General features: G+C 44.0%; 1 protein-coding gene across 1 annotated transcript in view; it reads right to left on the bottom strand.

Annotated features, from left to right (window-relative positions):
* The window catches only part of PDE6C (phosphodiesterase 6C), a 114803-nt gene extending 107255 nt beyond the window's left edge, over positions 1-7548 (bottom strand). The window contains exon 1 of the mRNA XM_089690233.1: positions 6972-7548. Within this exon, the coding sequence (XP_089546359.1) occupies positions 6972-7448 (477 nt within the window). The 5' untranslated portion in view covers positions 7449-7548. The remainder of the gene's footprint in view (positions 1-6971) is intronic.
* Positions 7549-18042: the final 10494 nt, after the last annotated feature.

The following is an 18042-nucleotide window of genomic DNA, read 5'->3' as shown; positions in this document are numbered from 1 at the left end:
AACAGAGAAAGGAACATAATACAGCCCAGTTTAGGGGCTCTGCAAATAACACATCAGCCACCTTTTTTTAAGCAATTCATGAATCTGTGAATCATATAATATAGGAGAATTCTTTTTAATAACACTAATGATTTACACTAGTTTACACTAGTATTTTTGTAAAAAAACAATATGAAAATTCTTAGTACATTCAACAGCTTGACAAATGTCATTCGAAAGTACTTCAAAATGTCCTTTGTTTTTAACTTTAAACTTTGGAATGAATGGACTCTACTGAATGAAAACCTGTATACAGTATTAGAAATTTGCTTGTTCAACCAAATTTTTCCATCCCGCTCCTTCAAATTTTCTTGTCACTGTGGTTGAAAATGAATATCAGATTGACCTCACTAATGATTTGAAGATCAAATCAACGTTCTTAAAATGAAACATTTCAATCAAAATCCTACTAGTGTACAGCCAGCTTAACCCTGAACATGCTTCTATGCAGATTATTAGCACTGACCAATTTCCCCAAACGTGTGGCCTCTCTAGAGGGTAAGAACCTAGTATCCTTTGGTATCTGGAGAAACAATTATGCCACCCTTGTAGGGCAGTGGACAATGGAGCCAACGCTCCCACATCTGCCTAACAATTATCATGTGTGTGGTGCATTGGACACAGAACACTGACTAGACTACCTAAGGACCCCTGTGGTTGTATGAAATCAGTCCAGCAAAGTGTCTCTCCCCTTCAGGCCTGTTCAATAATTATGTGGGCTGGTTGTGCCAAATGTGCTGTCAATCCATTGATTTACTTGCATATTGCTGGCATGCTGGCAACAGTGGTATATATGAATATTTATTTTCTGCTATCATTCACTGAACTACTTCTTTATATATAATTGTAAGCCTCCTAGAACAAAAACTTGTTTCAGCCTGTTGCATCATTTTTCCCCCTAGCATTCAAGGTGAACATGTTTAAAAATGTACAAGCAGCTTGTTTAAGTAAAGTCATGAAAATTAATTCATGCTGTCCTATGCCAAGACTCTTATCCACTGTATTAAATACGGTCTTAGTACAATAGCAGAGATGGTCCACCTAAAATGTCAACACATCATAGCACATTGTATAACCATGTCACTGCTCTTCAATGTAATAATTGCTGGGCCTTCAACTGGTTACTTTGATGTTAATTCCATGTCACAGCAGATGTGGCTAGTAGTGATGGTTCAACAGCTTTATCCTCTTTCAGGGTATTCTTGTCCTAGAAAATTACAGTTAGTTCTCACTAGCTGTTTATCTGGGTCAGTTAGATCCTAAGAACAGCCTTGGAAGGTGCTAAACACAGGGGACCAAGTAAGAATGCAAAGATGGTGATCAACTACTAAGCTCTAACAACACAACTGCATTTACAGACTCTGTGACCTAGATCCAATTGAGTAGGCCCTCACGCCAAACAGCAGTTGTTGATAAACCAAAGGGAGACCATGCCAATCAAATTGGAACATGAATAGGTATATTATGTATCAGTTATCAGTAAAGCCAAAACATGGGTAAATCTCTCACTAGAAATTACAGGTGGTATAGTTGACCATACATAGTAAAATCTGATTGAACAATCTAATTTAGAACTTCTTACAGCTATGTAGTAAAAAGGACCTGCCTGATTGGATACACATTGAATGAATATTTGGGTAGGCATTCTTACTTGGTAAATCTAATAGAGATTGTATAGAGATTGTTCATTTTAATTTTAATGTGCACACCCTGTATCTAAAAACAAAACATTCTTTGTCCTTTTTGCTGTGTGGTATCCATGTAGAGAGTTTCCCTTTTCTTCCTGACTTGGAGATACAGCAGGAAGTGATGGACATTTCTCTAAAGTGAGGGAACTCTCCTCTTAATTGTGTCCAGAAAGGGTGTCTGTTGGAAGATTACAAGTCATCTCCTGTTCCCATCACTTTCTCTTCCAATGACAATGGTCAGTAGGACAAACTGAGAGATTAAATCTCCTAAATGGGGCATAGATAGGAATAAAAACCTGACAGGGGTTCTAACTTGTCTTCACTCTGTCCAGAACTATATGCAAAGGTTTTGACTTTAACCACTTGCCAACCGCGCTATAGCCGAATGACGGCTACAGTGTGGTTGTTTTGTTCTGGTAGGTCGTCATATGACGTCCTGCCAGAATGCGCCCTCCCGCACGCCCCCGGCGATCTCCGTGATCGCTGTGTCCTATGGACATAGCTGATCACGTAGTAAAAGGCCGCTGTGATTGGCCTTTTACCACATCATGTGATCAGCTGTGTCCAATGACACAGCAGATCACCGGTAAATGCAGTTGCTGGTTATGGGCTGCACTTTCCTCACGCGGTCACAGCGTGAGGAAAGTACTGCCGATAATTGGCAATTGTCAGAGGACGAATCGGCACCGATCATCAGTGCCACTCACCAGTGCAGCCCACCTGTGTCCATCAGTGCCCAGCAGTGCCAACCACCTGTGCCCAGCAGTGCCACCCACCAGTGCCCCCATCAGTGCTGCCCAGCAGTGCCACCCATCAATGCCCAGCAGTGCCGCCAGTCAATGCCCAGCAGTGCCGCCAGTCAGTGCCATCAGTCAGTGCCACCAGTCAGTGCCATCCGTCAGTGCCACCCGTCAGTGCCCATCAGTTCTGCCCATCAGTGCCACCTATCAGTGCCCAGCAGTGCTGCCTATCAGTGCCCATCATAGTTGCATATCAGTGCAACCTCATCAGTGCCAACTCACCAGTGCCGCCTATCAGTGCTGCCTATCAGTGCCCATCAGTGCTGCCTATCTGTGCCACCTCATCAGTGCCGCCTATCAGTGCCCATTAGTGCTGCCTGTCCGTGCCCATCAGTGCCGCCTATCAGTGCCCATCAGTGCTGCCTATCAGTGCAGCCTCATCAATGCACATCAGTGAAGAAGAATTACCTGTTTGCAAAATGTTATACTAGAAACAAAGAAAAACTTTTTTTCCCGAAATGTTTTGCTCTTTTTTTGTTTATAGTGCAAAAAATAAAGCACCCAGCGGCGAGTAAATACCACCAAAAGAAAGCTCTATTTGTGTGAAAAAAATGTTTATATGGGTACAGTGTTGCATGACCGCGCAATTGTCATTCAAAGTGCAACAGCACTGAAAGCTGAAAATTGGCCTGGGCAGGAAGGGGGTATAAGTGGTTAAACTCACTATAGTACATTTTCTGAGCATATCCTGTAAAGGAAGAAAGAGTATACATACTTCCACTATGGCCCACAAAACTGAATGTTGCTCTGTTTTTGAGGAATGATCCCTGAAATTTGCTGGGAAACTGACATTTCTGGAACTGTGGTTCTCGGAGATCCCCCACAGTTCTCACTGCTGCTGGCCTCCATGACACTACTGTCTCCTTCAATGCCATGAAGGTAAGCAGGCAGAGCCAGTAAAAACTGTGCGAGGTGCAGGAGATCAAGTGGCGGTTTACAAGCTGACTTTGGGGGACCATTCCTCACAAACCGAGCAGCAGAAAAGATGAGTATCTACTGTCTTCCTGTACAGGGTAGGTTTTGCTTGAAAACCTCACTTTAGGAGGTGATTATGTTATTCCCTTTTTCTTTGTTGAAAACAGCATTGAGTGACCGCAGACATTTCTTTTTTTATCATATCTAAACCTCTGTAGTTGAGAACACAAGCACTTCCTCTGTTAAAATGTTCTTTATCTTTGTTACTTCCTTCATGGCCTAGCTATTGCATACATTGAAAATATATACATAAGAGTTGCTGACAACCAGACCTTATTTGTAAAAGGAATTATTCCCCTCTCCCATGAAATCCTTACTCACAAATTGTACTTCTCTGTATAACATACTAGGTCATGTATATAAAAATGAAAAAGAGACCCTCATCCCTCCTTTTTATATTTTAGAACTATCAAAGGAAGCCCTTGATTATTTGATCATGGCAACCCAGACAGTAATTTTTTCAGATGCTTTCATACTTACTCAATCATAAGCTTCCAAAGCTATCATCTCTATCCATTATTCAGTTATTTACTGATTCCAATGCAAAATTATCATTATAACTGGCTATATATGTGTATGGCATGATAATGGTGACACCTGCAAATTCTTTGCTTCTGTGCAAATCTTTGCCTGCTCTTTGGACTACCAATGACGCTCACCAAACTGGAAACTGCCCAACATGAGCCTTCCTTTAAGCCCATCTAAGCACTGTCTCCTCCTACTCCTCAATTCATAGAGCCAGCTTTCCTACTAAAAGTCTGATTTCAGGTTCCAGATACTGTGTGTCAACCTGATATAAAGGTAAATTTCCCACTAGTTGAATTGAAAGGTATGGGTTTTAAAGGAAGTGCTAAGAAGTACTTTTGATTGTTTGCTTGCTACATATACTTGTTTATATCATGTATGTTATGTTGACTTTTTTCTCATCTTAGTTATGTTTGATCTCCTCCTTCTTCCCCATTGACATTATGGGTGACGAGCACATGTTTTCTTGGCAGTGAATGCAGTACAAAGATATCTCTGTCCTCATAACACCCTTAGTACTCTGAAATGTAGATCACATCTAATCGATGTGAACATTTTGTGACAGACTGTCAACAAGAGCGTCCCAAAGGTATGACTATAAACCATAGTGCCCAAGTGCAGTGCTGAAACCAGGGCCCCTTAAAATCTCATATAAGATCCTTCAATTGCTTCATTTAGCTCTTGAGGCTTGAAGCATATTTATTAAAATTGGGTACATTTGCATTTTTTACAAGCTCCAAGAGCAGATTAAAGAACAAAAAAAAGCTGTCATGAAGGAAATACAAATTCTGTTGTAGTCTATGCAGGTTTTAACATGATTGCATAGCTGGTGAACAAGCAGTAGCAATATACTTGGGCCCTAAAACAGTTAACATCTTTGTACTTCTGGTGATGCCGCTATAATAAAAGCCCTGGGTCTTACCAAGATAGATGCCAGACAAGGTATGTGAGTGATGCCATTTCACAATCTAATCTGCTGCCAACACATTATATATTGAGAATACATGATTAATCAGAGTTACCTAATATTGTAGTGCAGTGAGACTGTTCACAGTGTAGTGACCAATAGCCAACATCCAAATCTTAAATTACAATTGTTTTAAAATAGTTGCTCTGGGCTGATGACCTTTCCAAATCATCTGAATAAACATTAAAATGAATAATACATTCATTATTAATCAATGGACCCATAATTCACATTATGACATGAACCTGCAGTTATTAAAAGGCCATATTCAGTGAAGTTAAGTTGTTAGGGCTTGTTCACACTTGACTGTTTTCCAACTCTTGTCAAACTGACAAGCGTTGGTCCGGCGTTTGCGTAGCGTTTTTTAACGCTCCGCAAACGCCGCTTGCGCGGTTTACCGGCGGTTGCTAGGTGTTTGCCAAGTGTTAAAAACGCCCCACAAACGCCTATAATGAAGTTCAAATGGTGTTAACGCTCCGCAAACGCCCCATAATCGCGTCGCAACCGAACCGCCGGGTGTTTGCGGAGCGGCACCATAGACTTGAATAGGAGGCTTCAACTCCTCCTGACTCGACCAGAGGCGTCCGTTTTGACGCGACGCAACGCGACGCTCCCGTGTGAACAGCACCATGTGCTGCAATGTGCAGAATTTTCACAGGCGTTTGGTAAACGGTAAAAACGCTTCCCAAACACCTGTCTGCTGCTTGCAAACAAGGCTAGTGTGAATGTAGCCTAAAATACCTTATGTAACTTAGTTTAAGGTTGTGTTAGCCAAGTGTCCTATTGCTCTAACTGACTTGTTAAAAAAAATTTAAGATGATAGGGAAAACATTTTAACTCTGGTGCCTGTGATCTGATACATGAATAAGATGATAAAAGCCAATAGCGTAGCAAGTAGGTAGCTGAATTGACAACTACTACTGAGTCCATAGCTCTTTTGGAGCAGTTCTGATTACTGTTTAAGAAATCTTTGTTACCTATGCTCTGCCAATGGAAGGATCATTATGGAATTAAACATTTCAAAGTCACAGCTGTTATAATTGAATGCACTACATGTATTGTATATGGTGTGGCACTGTGATTTAAATATTGCATTGGTGCTCACAGAAATGTAGCTATGTTATTATAAAGATCTGCATTTTGCCTGTCTAAATCTTAAACCCTCATTCACACTTGAGCGTTTTGCTGCTTGTTTTCCTTTACCTGACTACACCTTACTACACCTGATTACTCAGAATCCCATTCTTTCTAATTGTCCCTGTTCACACTTGTAAGCTCAGTCGCCCTGCACCCTACTCACTAAGCTCAAAAAAGTACATAAGCTTTTTTAGCATGTTCAGTCTTTTTTTGGTCCCATTGACTTCAAAAAGGTTGCCTGTTAATGCACTTTACATGAGTTTTCACACATATTTGCTCATTTTTATTTCTGAAGAATGTCTCTGTTCCTATGGCACTGTTCTCCTCCTCCAGCAAGGAAACAAACTCCTGAAGCTTGATTCAAGTGCACAAATTCCTATAATAGACATGTAATATGCTTGAAAAAAATCACCGGGAATACACTCTGCTCAGGGGTAAATGCATGCTAGGATAGTTACCCCCTTGGCTCAGTTACAAACAAAAATGTAGGAACAGTACAGAGATATGTACATTCTTGATATCTTAATATCCCCATAGAGTAGGATTTGTCCCATTTCTAGAAAAATAAATAATTATGTGAAAACACTTTCCTTACATGTTAAAATGCAATTCTTAGATCAACAAACTCATAACAAATATCAGGTCATTGAAGACCTGCCTTAGACATAACTTACTGAATCAATCCAGACCTAAAACATGGTTCTTTCATACCTTTTACAGGATATTCACTGTGAACAAGTTTTATGAACAAACACATCCCTTCATTATATAAAAATATAAAACATCTAAAAAAGCTGCTTTCTAATCAAATTCTGTGTTTGTCTTAGACTGACCACCCACCTTTTTCACATCAGGTACATTCAAGGTCTTCTTTGTGTGAGCCACCCATCCCACAATACCAATGTCTAAAGGAAAAACCATTTCACCCTCTGGAGTCACCAAATTATCTTCATATTTTGAGTTCTTAGTGACATTGAAGAGCCTAGTAGCCAACTCTGGAATCCCGTTCCGAGCTCTGTATATGAAAAAACTACAGTAGCTAGCCTGAAGGAGAAGTGCCAGCCTTTGGAGGACTTTATGAATAGCTTTCTCCACATTGCTGATATCTTCTGTCTCCCTCAACACCTCCATCAGCATGTCGGCTTCTTCCAGTTTTGCCAGCTCTTGGAATGAAACTCCATCTTTGAGGTCCTGCTGTTTGTGGTTAAACAACGATGACACAGCCTCACTTCTCAATTTCCTATCAAAATATTCCTTGGCAAACTGAGGATTATTTTCCAAGTATTTTTCAACATCTTCTTTCTTTAAATCCCCCATCTTCTTCTTGATTGATTCTCAACAAAGCATGGCTTTTATTTACAATTAAAATGTTTAACTACCGACCACAAACTTCATAGCATATTGGTCATTCTGTCCATTATCTTCTATACACTTGTGTATCTTTGAGAGCTTAAAAAAAAACTGGCCAAGCCTCTTGAAGTCTGACAGAAGGCACTGGCTTAGTGTCTTCTTAGTGCAGGATTCTGAAGATGGCTAATTGAACAGATGTCAGAACACTAAACCCCTGGTGTGCTTTTAGCTCTTAAATCCCAGAAGAATGATTTTAGACAGAGCAATCTGTATTTAGATCACAATTCTGCTACTGTGTAAGGTTATCATGTAAAACGTGCATCTTGTTTTCAGCCATTGTTTAATTCATGAGTTACAGTAGGTGGGTCCCACAGCTGACTTAGGTATTTGTGAATGGAAGACGTAATCACATATTAGAAAGCCAAATCCTTTAACAGAAGGAGGTTAATTGATCATTAAGACCTACATTTCCTTTGTACAAGGCCATTGGTTTACCCACATCTACCATATGTGTGTACCATCACTGTACTTCCAATTTGACTGTTGAAATAGTTTAGGCAGACTGTGGACAAGACACAAATGTTAGCAGTAAAGTAACTTACCTGTCCATGATGCAGCTATATGTTTTTGTCTTTCAAAGTAAACCTTTCCTGAGAGAAGTATGGAGTGATCATTGCTGCCTATACAATTTGCTAATACTTGTTGTTTGGCCATCATGCTGGTCCTATGGCTACAAGCCAAGTTTAAAGTGTTTCTAAAGTGAATTTTTTTAAGTTAAAATAAGAAACATTTTACACTTACCTGCTCTGTACATTTATGATGCACAGAGCAGCCCTGATCCTCCTTTTCTGGGGCCTCCACCAGCACTGTCCACTCCTCCTCCTCTTCTCTGTCTGCCCCCATAGCAAACTACTTGCTATGGGGCAGGCATGTACTCTCAATCCCGAGCCAAGCCGTGGGCTTCCATAAACACGCACCGTGGCTCAACCCGCCCATGCTCCTTCCTCACAGCATTTGATTTACAAGGACTCCTGCTGCTGCCTCTGTCCTCGTGAGAAGAGGGGAGAGAAGAGATGCAATAGGGGACAGTGTTGGATCGATTGAGGCAAGTGTTTAGGAAGGTAGTAGAGCACAAAAAGTTGGAAAACGTTTTTACCTTAAATGCAGGTTTTCATTAGGGTAAAGAAAAAATGTTTCACCTTTAGAACCACTTTAGGGCCCATACAGCATAGCATGTTATGGTATGTGACACATTTTTGCTTAGAAAAGTGATAAAATTGATTTTTCACTCAGTGAAAATACAGCTTCCAGTCTCACACTCCAGTGCTCTTTGCTGACAGAGCTGAGTAACAGCCACAATCCTCATCACAACTGTCCTCACACAGAATTGTATTGCCGAATAAGATAAGGAGTGTATAAGAACAGGTCTGTTACTGGGAGCACTGGGTCTAACTAGGTGCCTAGTAGTCTGCACAATTATAGTTAGAAATCATATACAATTGCTGTAAGTCTATGAAAATTATGGTGGTTTGTACATTATCTGACTTCATATCTACAACCTAAATTCCAAAAAAGTTGGGGCGCTGTGTAAAATCTACAAAAAAACAGAATAAAATGATTTGCAAATCTCATAAACCCATATTTTATTCACAATAGAAAACATATAAAATGTTTATACTAAGAAACGGTACCATTTTAAGAAAAAAATAAGGTAATTTTGAAATTGATGGCAGCAACACTTCTCAAAAAAGTTGGGACAGGTCAACAAAAAGCTGGAAAAGTACAACTCCAATTCCAAAAAAAGTTGGGATAGGGCCACCATTTACCATGGTGTAGCATCCTCCTGTCTTTCAACAACATTCTGTAAATGTCAGTAAATGAAGGAGACTAGTTGCTGGGGTTGTGGGTGATGAATGATGTTCAATACCTGCAGATTTTACACAACGTCCCAACTTTTTAGGAATTGGGGTTGTATTATGACTTCCATCTGGCTTTCACTGCTGTGAGCCACTAACCTAAAACATGCAAATAAATAGGAATGTCTAATTTTTACAATCTGCATATGTTTCAGGTCAGTGCTATGATAAGGCTCAGCATATAGCAGACAGACAACTAGAATTTTCAGAAGAGGGTCAGCAATGGCAGCATCTATGTTTTCATCTAGAAAGTTAACTTTTAGCTTTTGTTGATTTCTACAGTCAGATGCTAATTTATCCACCAGTTCATTTTTGAGTCTAAACCCAGAGAAGCACAGAGAGAAAACAAAAAGTTTCACACTTACTGTATACTGTTTCAAACCTAAGAGCCAAGATTGTAAATCAAGAGAATTTACCACTAAGCAACTGTGTCATCCACCACCACATATTACCATCCTCAGAGTGCGGTTATTAGGAACAAGCACTGAGCTGTGAGAAACTTTCAGGTCAGGCACTGCTGCAGGTCACATGCAATCAATCATATAGAAGTGTCACAGGGAAGTAAACGACAATGTATTTTTACCCTAGCTTGTACTTTAGCTTTAGTTCTCTTTTAAAATAGTGGCTTTATGTAAATTGTATTCATTGCTCTTACTTTTATGTCCTGTGATAGTCATATATAGAGATGAGCGAATCGAAGTAGGCGAAGTGGAATTCGCTTCGAATATTAGAAATTTTTCCTAAAATGGCGGCGACATGTGCGGCGACGGAGCGGGGATGTCAGGGAAGGCGCGCAGACAAGGCGCGCTGACCCATAATGCATTCATTCATGACATGTGATCTCATTAGCCAATCAGCAGCCAGCCAGCCAGCACTGTGTAATGGTCGAGCTATAAATGGCGGCCATTTTAGAATTCTCCATTTGCCTCCAGTCATTCAAAAGAGGCAGACCTGGCTGTATTCAGGGAGAGAGTTAGGGACATAGAAACGTTAGTTAGGGCCACAGAAACGTTACTTAGGGCCACAGAAACGTTACTTAGGGACACAGAAACGTTACTTAGGGCCACAGAAACTTTACTTAGGGACACAGAAACGTTACTTAGGGACACAGAAACGTTACTTAGGGCCACAGAATCGTTACTTAGGGCCACAGAAACGTTACTTAGGGCCACAGAATCGTTACTTAGGGCCACAGAATCGTTACTTAGGGCCACAGAAACGTTACTTAGGGCCACAGAAACGTTACTTAGGGCCACAGAATTGTTACTTAGGGACAGACACAGAATTGTTACTGAGGGACACAGAATTGTTACTGAGGGCCACAGAACTGTTACTTAGGGCCACAGAAACGTTACTTAGGGCCACAGAATTGTTACTTAGGGACAGACACAGAATTGTTACTGAGGGACACAGAATTGTTACTGAGGGCCACAGAACTGTTACTTAGGGCCACAGAAACGTTACTTAGGGCCACAGAATTGTTACTTAGGGACAGACACAGAATTGTTACTGAGGGCCACAGAACTGTTACTTAGGGCCACAGAAACGTTACTTAGGGACACAGAATTGTTACTCAGGGACAGACACAGAATTGTTACTGAGGGACAGACACAGAATTGTTACTGAGGGACACAGAATCGTTACTTAGGGCCACAGAAACGTTACTTAGGGCCACAGAAACGTTACTTAGGGCCACAGAATTGTTACTTAGGGACAGACACAGAATTGTTACTGAGGGACACAGAATTGTTACTGAGGGCCACAGAACTGTTACTTAGGGCCACAGAAACGTTACTTAGAGACACAGAAACGTTACTTAGGGCCACAGAATCGTTACTTAGGGCCACAGAAACGTTACTTAGGGCCACAGAATCGTTACTTAGGGCCACAGAATCATTACTTAGGGCCACAGAAACGTTACTTAGGGCCACAGAAACGTTACTTAGGGCCACAGAATTGTTACTTAGGGACAGACACAGAATTGTTACTGAGGGACACAGAATTGTTACTGAGGGCCACAGAACTGTTACTTAGGGCCACAGAAACGTTACTTAGGGCCACAGAATTGTTACTTAGGGACAGACACAGAATTGTTACTGAGGGACACAGAAGTGTTACTGAGGGCCACAGAACTGTTACTTAGGGCCACAGAAACGTTACTTAGGGCCACAGAATTGTTACTTAGGGACAGACACAGAATTGTTACTGAGGGCCACAGAACTGTTACTTAGGGCCACAGAAACGTTACTTAGGGACACAGAATTGTTACTCAGGGACAGACACAGAATTGTTACTTAGGGACAGACACAGAATTGTTACTGAGGGACACAGAATCGTTACTTAGGGCCACAGAAACGTTACTTAGGGCCACAGAAACGTTACTTAGGGCCACAGAATTGTTACTTAGGGACAGACACAGAATTGTTACTGAGGGACACAGAATTGTTACTGAGGGCCACAGAACTGTTACTTAGGGCCACAGAAACGTTACTTAGGGCCACAGAATTGTTACTTAGGGACAGACACAGAATTGTTACTGAGGGACACAGAATTGTTACTGAGGGCCACAGAACTGTTACTTAGGGCCACAGAAACGTTACTTAGGGCCACAGAATTGTTGCTTAGGGACAGACACAGAATTGTTACTGAGGGACACAGAATTGTTACTGAGGGCCACAGAACTGTTACTTAGGGCCACCGAAACATTACTTAGGGACACAGAATTGTTACTCAGGGACAGACACAGAATTGTTACTTAGGGACAGACACAGAATTGTTACTGAGGGACACAGAATCGTTACTTAGGGCCACAGAAACGTTACTTAGGGCCACAGAAACGTTACTTAGGGCCACAGAATTGTTACTTAGGGACAGACACAGAATTGCTACTGAGGGCCACAGAACTGTTACTTAGGGCCACAGAAACGTTACTTAGGGCCACAGAATTGTTACTTAGGGACAGACAAAGAATTGTTACTGAGGGACACAGAATTGTTACTGAGGGCCACAGAACTGTTACTTAGGGCCACAGAAACATTACTTAGGGCCACAGAATCCTTACTTAGGGCCACAGAAACGTTACTTAGGGCCACAGAAACGTTACTTAGGGCCACAGAATTGTTACTTAGGGACAGACACAGAATTGTTACTGAGGGCCACAGAACTGTTACTTAGGGCCACAGAAACGTTACTTAGGGCCACAGAATTGTTACTTAGGGACAGACACAGAATTGTTACTGAGGGACACAGAATTGTTACTGAGGGCCACAGAATTGTTACTTAGGGCCACAGAAACGTTACTTAGGGCCACAGAATTGTTACTTAGGGACAGACACAGAATTGTTACTGAGGGCCACAGAACTGTTACTTAGGGCCACAGAAACGTTACTTAGGGACACAGAATTGTTACTCAGGGACAGACACAGAATTGTTACTTAGGGACAGACACAGAATTGTTACTGAGGGACACAGAATCGTTACTTAGGGCCACAGAAACGTTACTTAGGGCCACAGAAACGTTACTTAGGGCCACAGAATTGTTACTTAGGGACAGACACAGAATTGTTACTGAGGGACACAGAATTGTTACTGAGGGCCACAGAACTGTTACTTAGGGCCACAGAAACGTTACTTAGGGCCACAGAATTGTTACTTAGGGACAGACACAGAATTGTTACTGAGGGTCACAGAATTGTTACTGAGGGCCACAGAACTGTTACTTAGGGCCACAGAAACGTTACTTAGGGCCACAGAATTGTTACTTAGGGACAGACACAGAATTGTTACTGAGGGACACAGAATTGTTACTGAGGGCCACAGAACTGTTACTTAGGGCCACAGAAACGTTACTTAGGGCCACAGAATTGTTGCTTAGGGACAGACACAGAATTGTTACTGAGGGACACAGAATTGTTACTGAGGGCCACAGAACTGTTACTTAGGGCCACCGAAACATTACTTAGGGACACAGAATTGTTACTCAGGGACAGACACAGAATTGTTACTTAGGGACAGACACAGAATTGTTACTGAGGGACACAGAATCGTTACTTAGGGCCACAGAAACGTTACTTAGGGCCACAGAAACGTTACTTAGGGCCACAGAATTGTTACTTAGGGACAGACACAGAATTGTTACTGAGGGACACAGAATTGTTACTGAGGGCCACAGAACTGTTACTTAGGGACACAGAAACGTTACTTAGGGCCACAGAATTGTTACTTAGGGACAGACAAAGAATTGTTACTGAGGGACACAGAATTGTTACTGAGGGCCACAGAACTGTTACTTAGGGCCACAGAAACGTTACTTAGGGCCACAGAATTGTTACTTAGGGACAGACACAGAATTGTTACTGAGGGACACAGAATTGTTACTGAGGGCCACAGAAACATTACTTAGGGCCACAGAAACGTTACTTAGGGCTACAGAAACGTTACTTAGGGCCACAGAATTGTTACTTAGGGCCACAGAATCGTTACTTAGGGCCACAGAAACGTTACTTAGGGCCACAGAATTGTTACTTAGGGACAGACACAGAATTGTTACTGAGGGACACAGATTTGTTACTGAGGGCCACAGAACCATTACTTAGGGCCACAGAAACGTTACTTAGGGACACAGAATTGTTACTCAGGGACAGACACAGAATTGTTACTGAGGGACACAGAATTGTTACTCAGGGACAGACACAGAATTGTTACTGAGGGATACAGAATTGTTACTGAGGGACACAGAATTGTTACTCAGGGACAGACACAGAATTGTTACTCAGGGACAGACACAGAATTGTTACTGAGGGACACAGAATTGTTACTGAGGGACACAGAATTGTTACTCAGGGACACAGAATTGTTACTGAGGGACACAGAATTGTTACTGAGGGACACAGAATTTTTACTCAGCGACAGACACAGAATTGTTACTCAGGGACAGACACAGAATTGTTACTCAGGGACACAGAATTGTTACTGAGGGACACAGAATTGTTACTGAGGGACACAGAATTGTTACTCAGGGACACAGAATTGTTACTGAGGGACACAGAATTGTTACTCAGGGACAGACACAGAATTGTTACTCAGGGACAGACACAGAATTGTTACTGAGGGACACAGAATTGTTACTGAGGGACACAGAATTGTTACTGAGGGACACAGATTTGTTACTGAGGGCCACAGAACCGTTACTTAGGGCCACAGAAACGTTACTTAGGGACACAGAATTGTTACTCAGGGACAGACACAGAATTGTTACTCAGGGACAGACACAGAATTGTTACTGAGGGACACAGAATTGTTACTGAGGGACACAGAATTGTTACTGAGGGACACAGAATTGTTACTCAGGGACACAGAATTGTTACTGAGGGACACAGAATTGTTACTCAGGGACACAGAATTGTTACTGAGGGACACAGAATTGTTACTGAGGGACACATAATTGTTACTGAGGGACACAGAATTGTTACTCAGGGACACAGAATTGTTACTGAGGGACACAGAATTGTTACTGAGGGACACAGAATTGTTACTCAGGGACAGACACAGAATTGTTACTCAGGGACAGACACAGAATTGTTACTGAGGGACACAGAATTGTTACTCAGGGACACAGAATTGTTACTCAGCGACAGACACAGAATTGTTACTCAGGGACAGACACAGAATTGTTACTCAGGGACAGACACAGAATTGTTACTGAGGGACACAGAATTGTTACTCAGGGACACAGAATTGTTACTCAGGGACACAGAATTGTTACTGAGGGACACAGAATTGTTACTCAGCAACAGACACAGAATTGTTACTCAGGGACAGACACAGAATTGTTACTGAGGGACACAGAATTGTTACTGAGGGACACAGAATTGTTACTCAGGGACACAGAATTGTTACTGAGGGACACAGAATTGTTACTGAGGGACACAGAATTGTTACTGAGGGACACAGAATTGTTACTCAGGGACACAGAATTGTTACTGAGGGACACAGAATTGTTACTCAGGGACACAGAATTGTTACTCAGGGACAGACACAGAATTGTTACTCAGGGACACAGAATCGTTTAATTAAAGAGTATGTCAGACAACATGCATAGGAGTGGCAGAGGAGGCAATGTTTTAGGAGCGAGCAGACGTGGCAGCAGAGGAAGGGGTCGAGGCAGCACTAGTCGCAGCCAGAGGCCAGTGCTCCCGGTGTCATCCAGCGGTCGTGTCTCCACCGACAACCCTGCCGTCATCGATTGGTTGGCTCGGTCGTCTTCCTCTTCCCAGGTCACCTCTGACACCTACAGCCAACGGTCGGTGGGTACGTCAGACACAACCGTTAGTTGGCATGGCCCGGGAGCAAGCCCACTGAAATCACGTGTCCTCGACCTGCCCCTGTCCTTTGGTGTTCCCTCACCAAGCGAAGTATCGTATGCTGTGGGCTCAGCCCCACTGTACAGTGAGGAAGAGCTAACAGAGGGCGGTCAGGAACGGGGGGAGACATCCGCCTCTTCAGCAGCCAGGCGAAGAAGTAGTGGCGAGGAGAGTGGCTCGGTAGCCGGTCTAGAGACAGGTCTGTCTCCTGACCCACACGCAGCCGAGGGGGCTAGTAGTGAGGCGGAGACCCTAATTGATGATGATGAGGCTGATCGCACTTGGCAGCCTCGTCGTCATCAGGCTATTGCTTCCGCATCATCAGGAGAAGAGGGTGGCAGCTTGGCAGCGAGCAAAACAGTCGGTGGGTTGCCCAGGAGGCAGCAGGGTCGCAGCAGTGTCAGTGGAGGCAAACGGCCACGGAGTACAGCACCAGCTCCACTGCAGCCTACCACCACGGCCAGTAGTGGTGCCGGTGTGCACGGAGGAAGCAGCAGTCAGCCAGTGAGGAGTATCGGGGGCAAAGTTTCCTACTCGGCGGTGTGGCAATTTTTTGTCAAGCCGCCCGAGGAAGTAAACGTAGCCGTATGTCGACTATGTGGCCAGAAAGTCAAGCGTGGCCAGGGGGCCCATGTTGGGACTACAGCGTTGCGGCAGCATATGCAGCGTCGCCATTTGGTGGCCTGGGAAAACCGCGATAAAGATACGGCGGTTCTGCCTGCCCCAGCCCAGGGTTCCATTTTGTCATAGGGTGCTGGCAGATTACGGGCCTCCCATAGCTGCTGCCAGGCCCCTAATCTGCCATGGGCCCCTGTACCGCCTCCTCATGCTGCTGCCAGGTCCACAGTGTCTCATGCCATGTGCCACTTTCAGGTCTCCTCACACTGCTGGTGTGTTCCATTTTTTGTCATAGGGTGCTGGCAGATTACGGGCCTCCCATAGCTGCTGCCAGGCCCCTAATCTGCCATGGGCCCCTATACCGCCTCCTCATGCTGCTGCCAGGTCCAGAGTCTCTCATGGGTCCCTGTACGGCCTCCCATTGCTGCTGTCTCCATCGCCACACTCTGCCATGTGCCACTTTCAGGTCTCCTCACACTGCTGGTGTGTTCCATTTTTTGTCATAGGGTGCTGGCAGATTACGGGCCTCCCATAGCTGCTGCCAGGCCCCTAATCTGCCATGGGCCCCTATACCGCCTCCTCATGCTGCTGCCAGGTCCAGAGTCTCTCATGGGTCCCTGTACGGCCTCCCATTGCTGCTGTCTCCATCGCCACACTCTGCCATGTGCCACTTTCAGGTCTCCTCACACACTGCTGGTGTTTTCCATTTTTTGTCATAGGGTGCTGGCAGATTATGGGCCTCCCATAGCTGCTGCCAGGCCCCTAATCTGCCATGGGCCCCTGTACCGCCTCCTCATGCTGCTGCCAGGTCCACAGTGTCTCATGCCATGTGCCACTTTCAGGTCTCCTCACACTGCTGGTGTGTTCCATTTTTTGTCATAGGGTGCTGGCAGATTACGGGCCTCCCATAGCTGCTGCCAGGCCCCTAATCTGCCATGGGCCCCTATACCGCCTCCTCATGCTGCTGCCAGGTCCAGAGTCTCTCATGGGTCCCACTACGGCCTCCCATTGCTGCTGTCTCCATCGCCACACTCTGCCATGTGCCACTTTCAGGTCTCCTCACACTGCTGGTGTGTTCCATTTTTTGTCATAGGGTGCTGGCAGATTACGGGCCTCCCATAGCTGCTGCCAGGCCCCTAATCTGCCATGGGCCCCTATACCGCCTCCTCATGCTGCTGCCAGGTCCAGAGTCTCTCATGGGTCCCTGTACGGCCTCCCATTGCTGCTGTCTCCATCGCCACACTCTGCCATGTGCCACTTTCAGGTCTCCTCACACTGCTGGTGTGTTCCATTTTTTGTCATAGGGTGCTGGCAGATTACGGGCCTCCCATAGCTGCTGCCAGGCCCCTAATCTGCCATGGGCCCCTGTACCGCCTCCTCATGCTGCTGCCAGGTCCACAGTGTCTCATGCCATGTGCCACTTTCAGGTCTCCTTACACTGCTGGTGTGTTCCATTTTTTGTCATAGGGTGCTGGCAGATTACGGGCCTCCTATAGCTGCTGCCAGGCCCCTAATCTGCCATGGGCCCCTATACCGCCTTCTCATGCTGCTGCCAGGTCCAGACTCTCTCATGGGTCCCTGTACGGCCTCCCATTGCTGCTGTCTCCATCGCCACACTCTGCCATGTGCCACTTTCAGATCTCCTCACACTGCTGGTGTGTTACA

Source organism: Staurois parvus, unplaced genomic scaffold (assembly GCF_062004578.1).
Source record: "Staurois parvus isolate SC_StPar_1 unplaced genomic scaffold, SC_StPar_1.0 ptg000525l, whole genome shotgun sequence".
Taxonomy (NCBI): Eukaryota; Metazoa; Chordata; class Amphibia; order Anura; family Ranidae; genus Staurois; species Staurois parvus.
The sequence above is the reverse complement of the archived record's forward strand: the minus strand, read 5'-3'. Positions and strand labels throughout refer to the sequence as shown.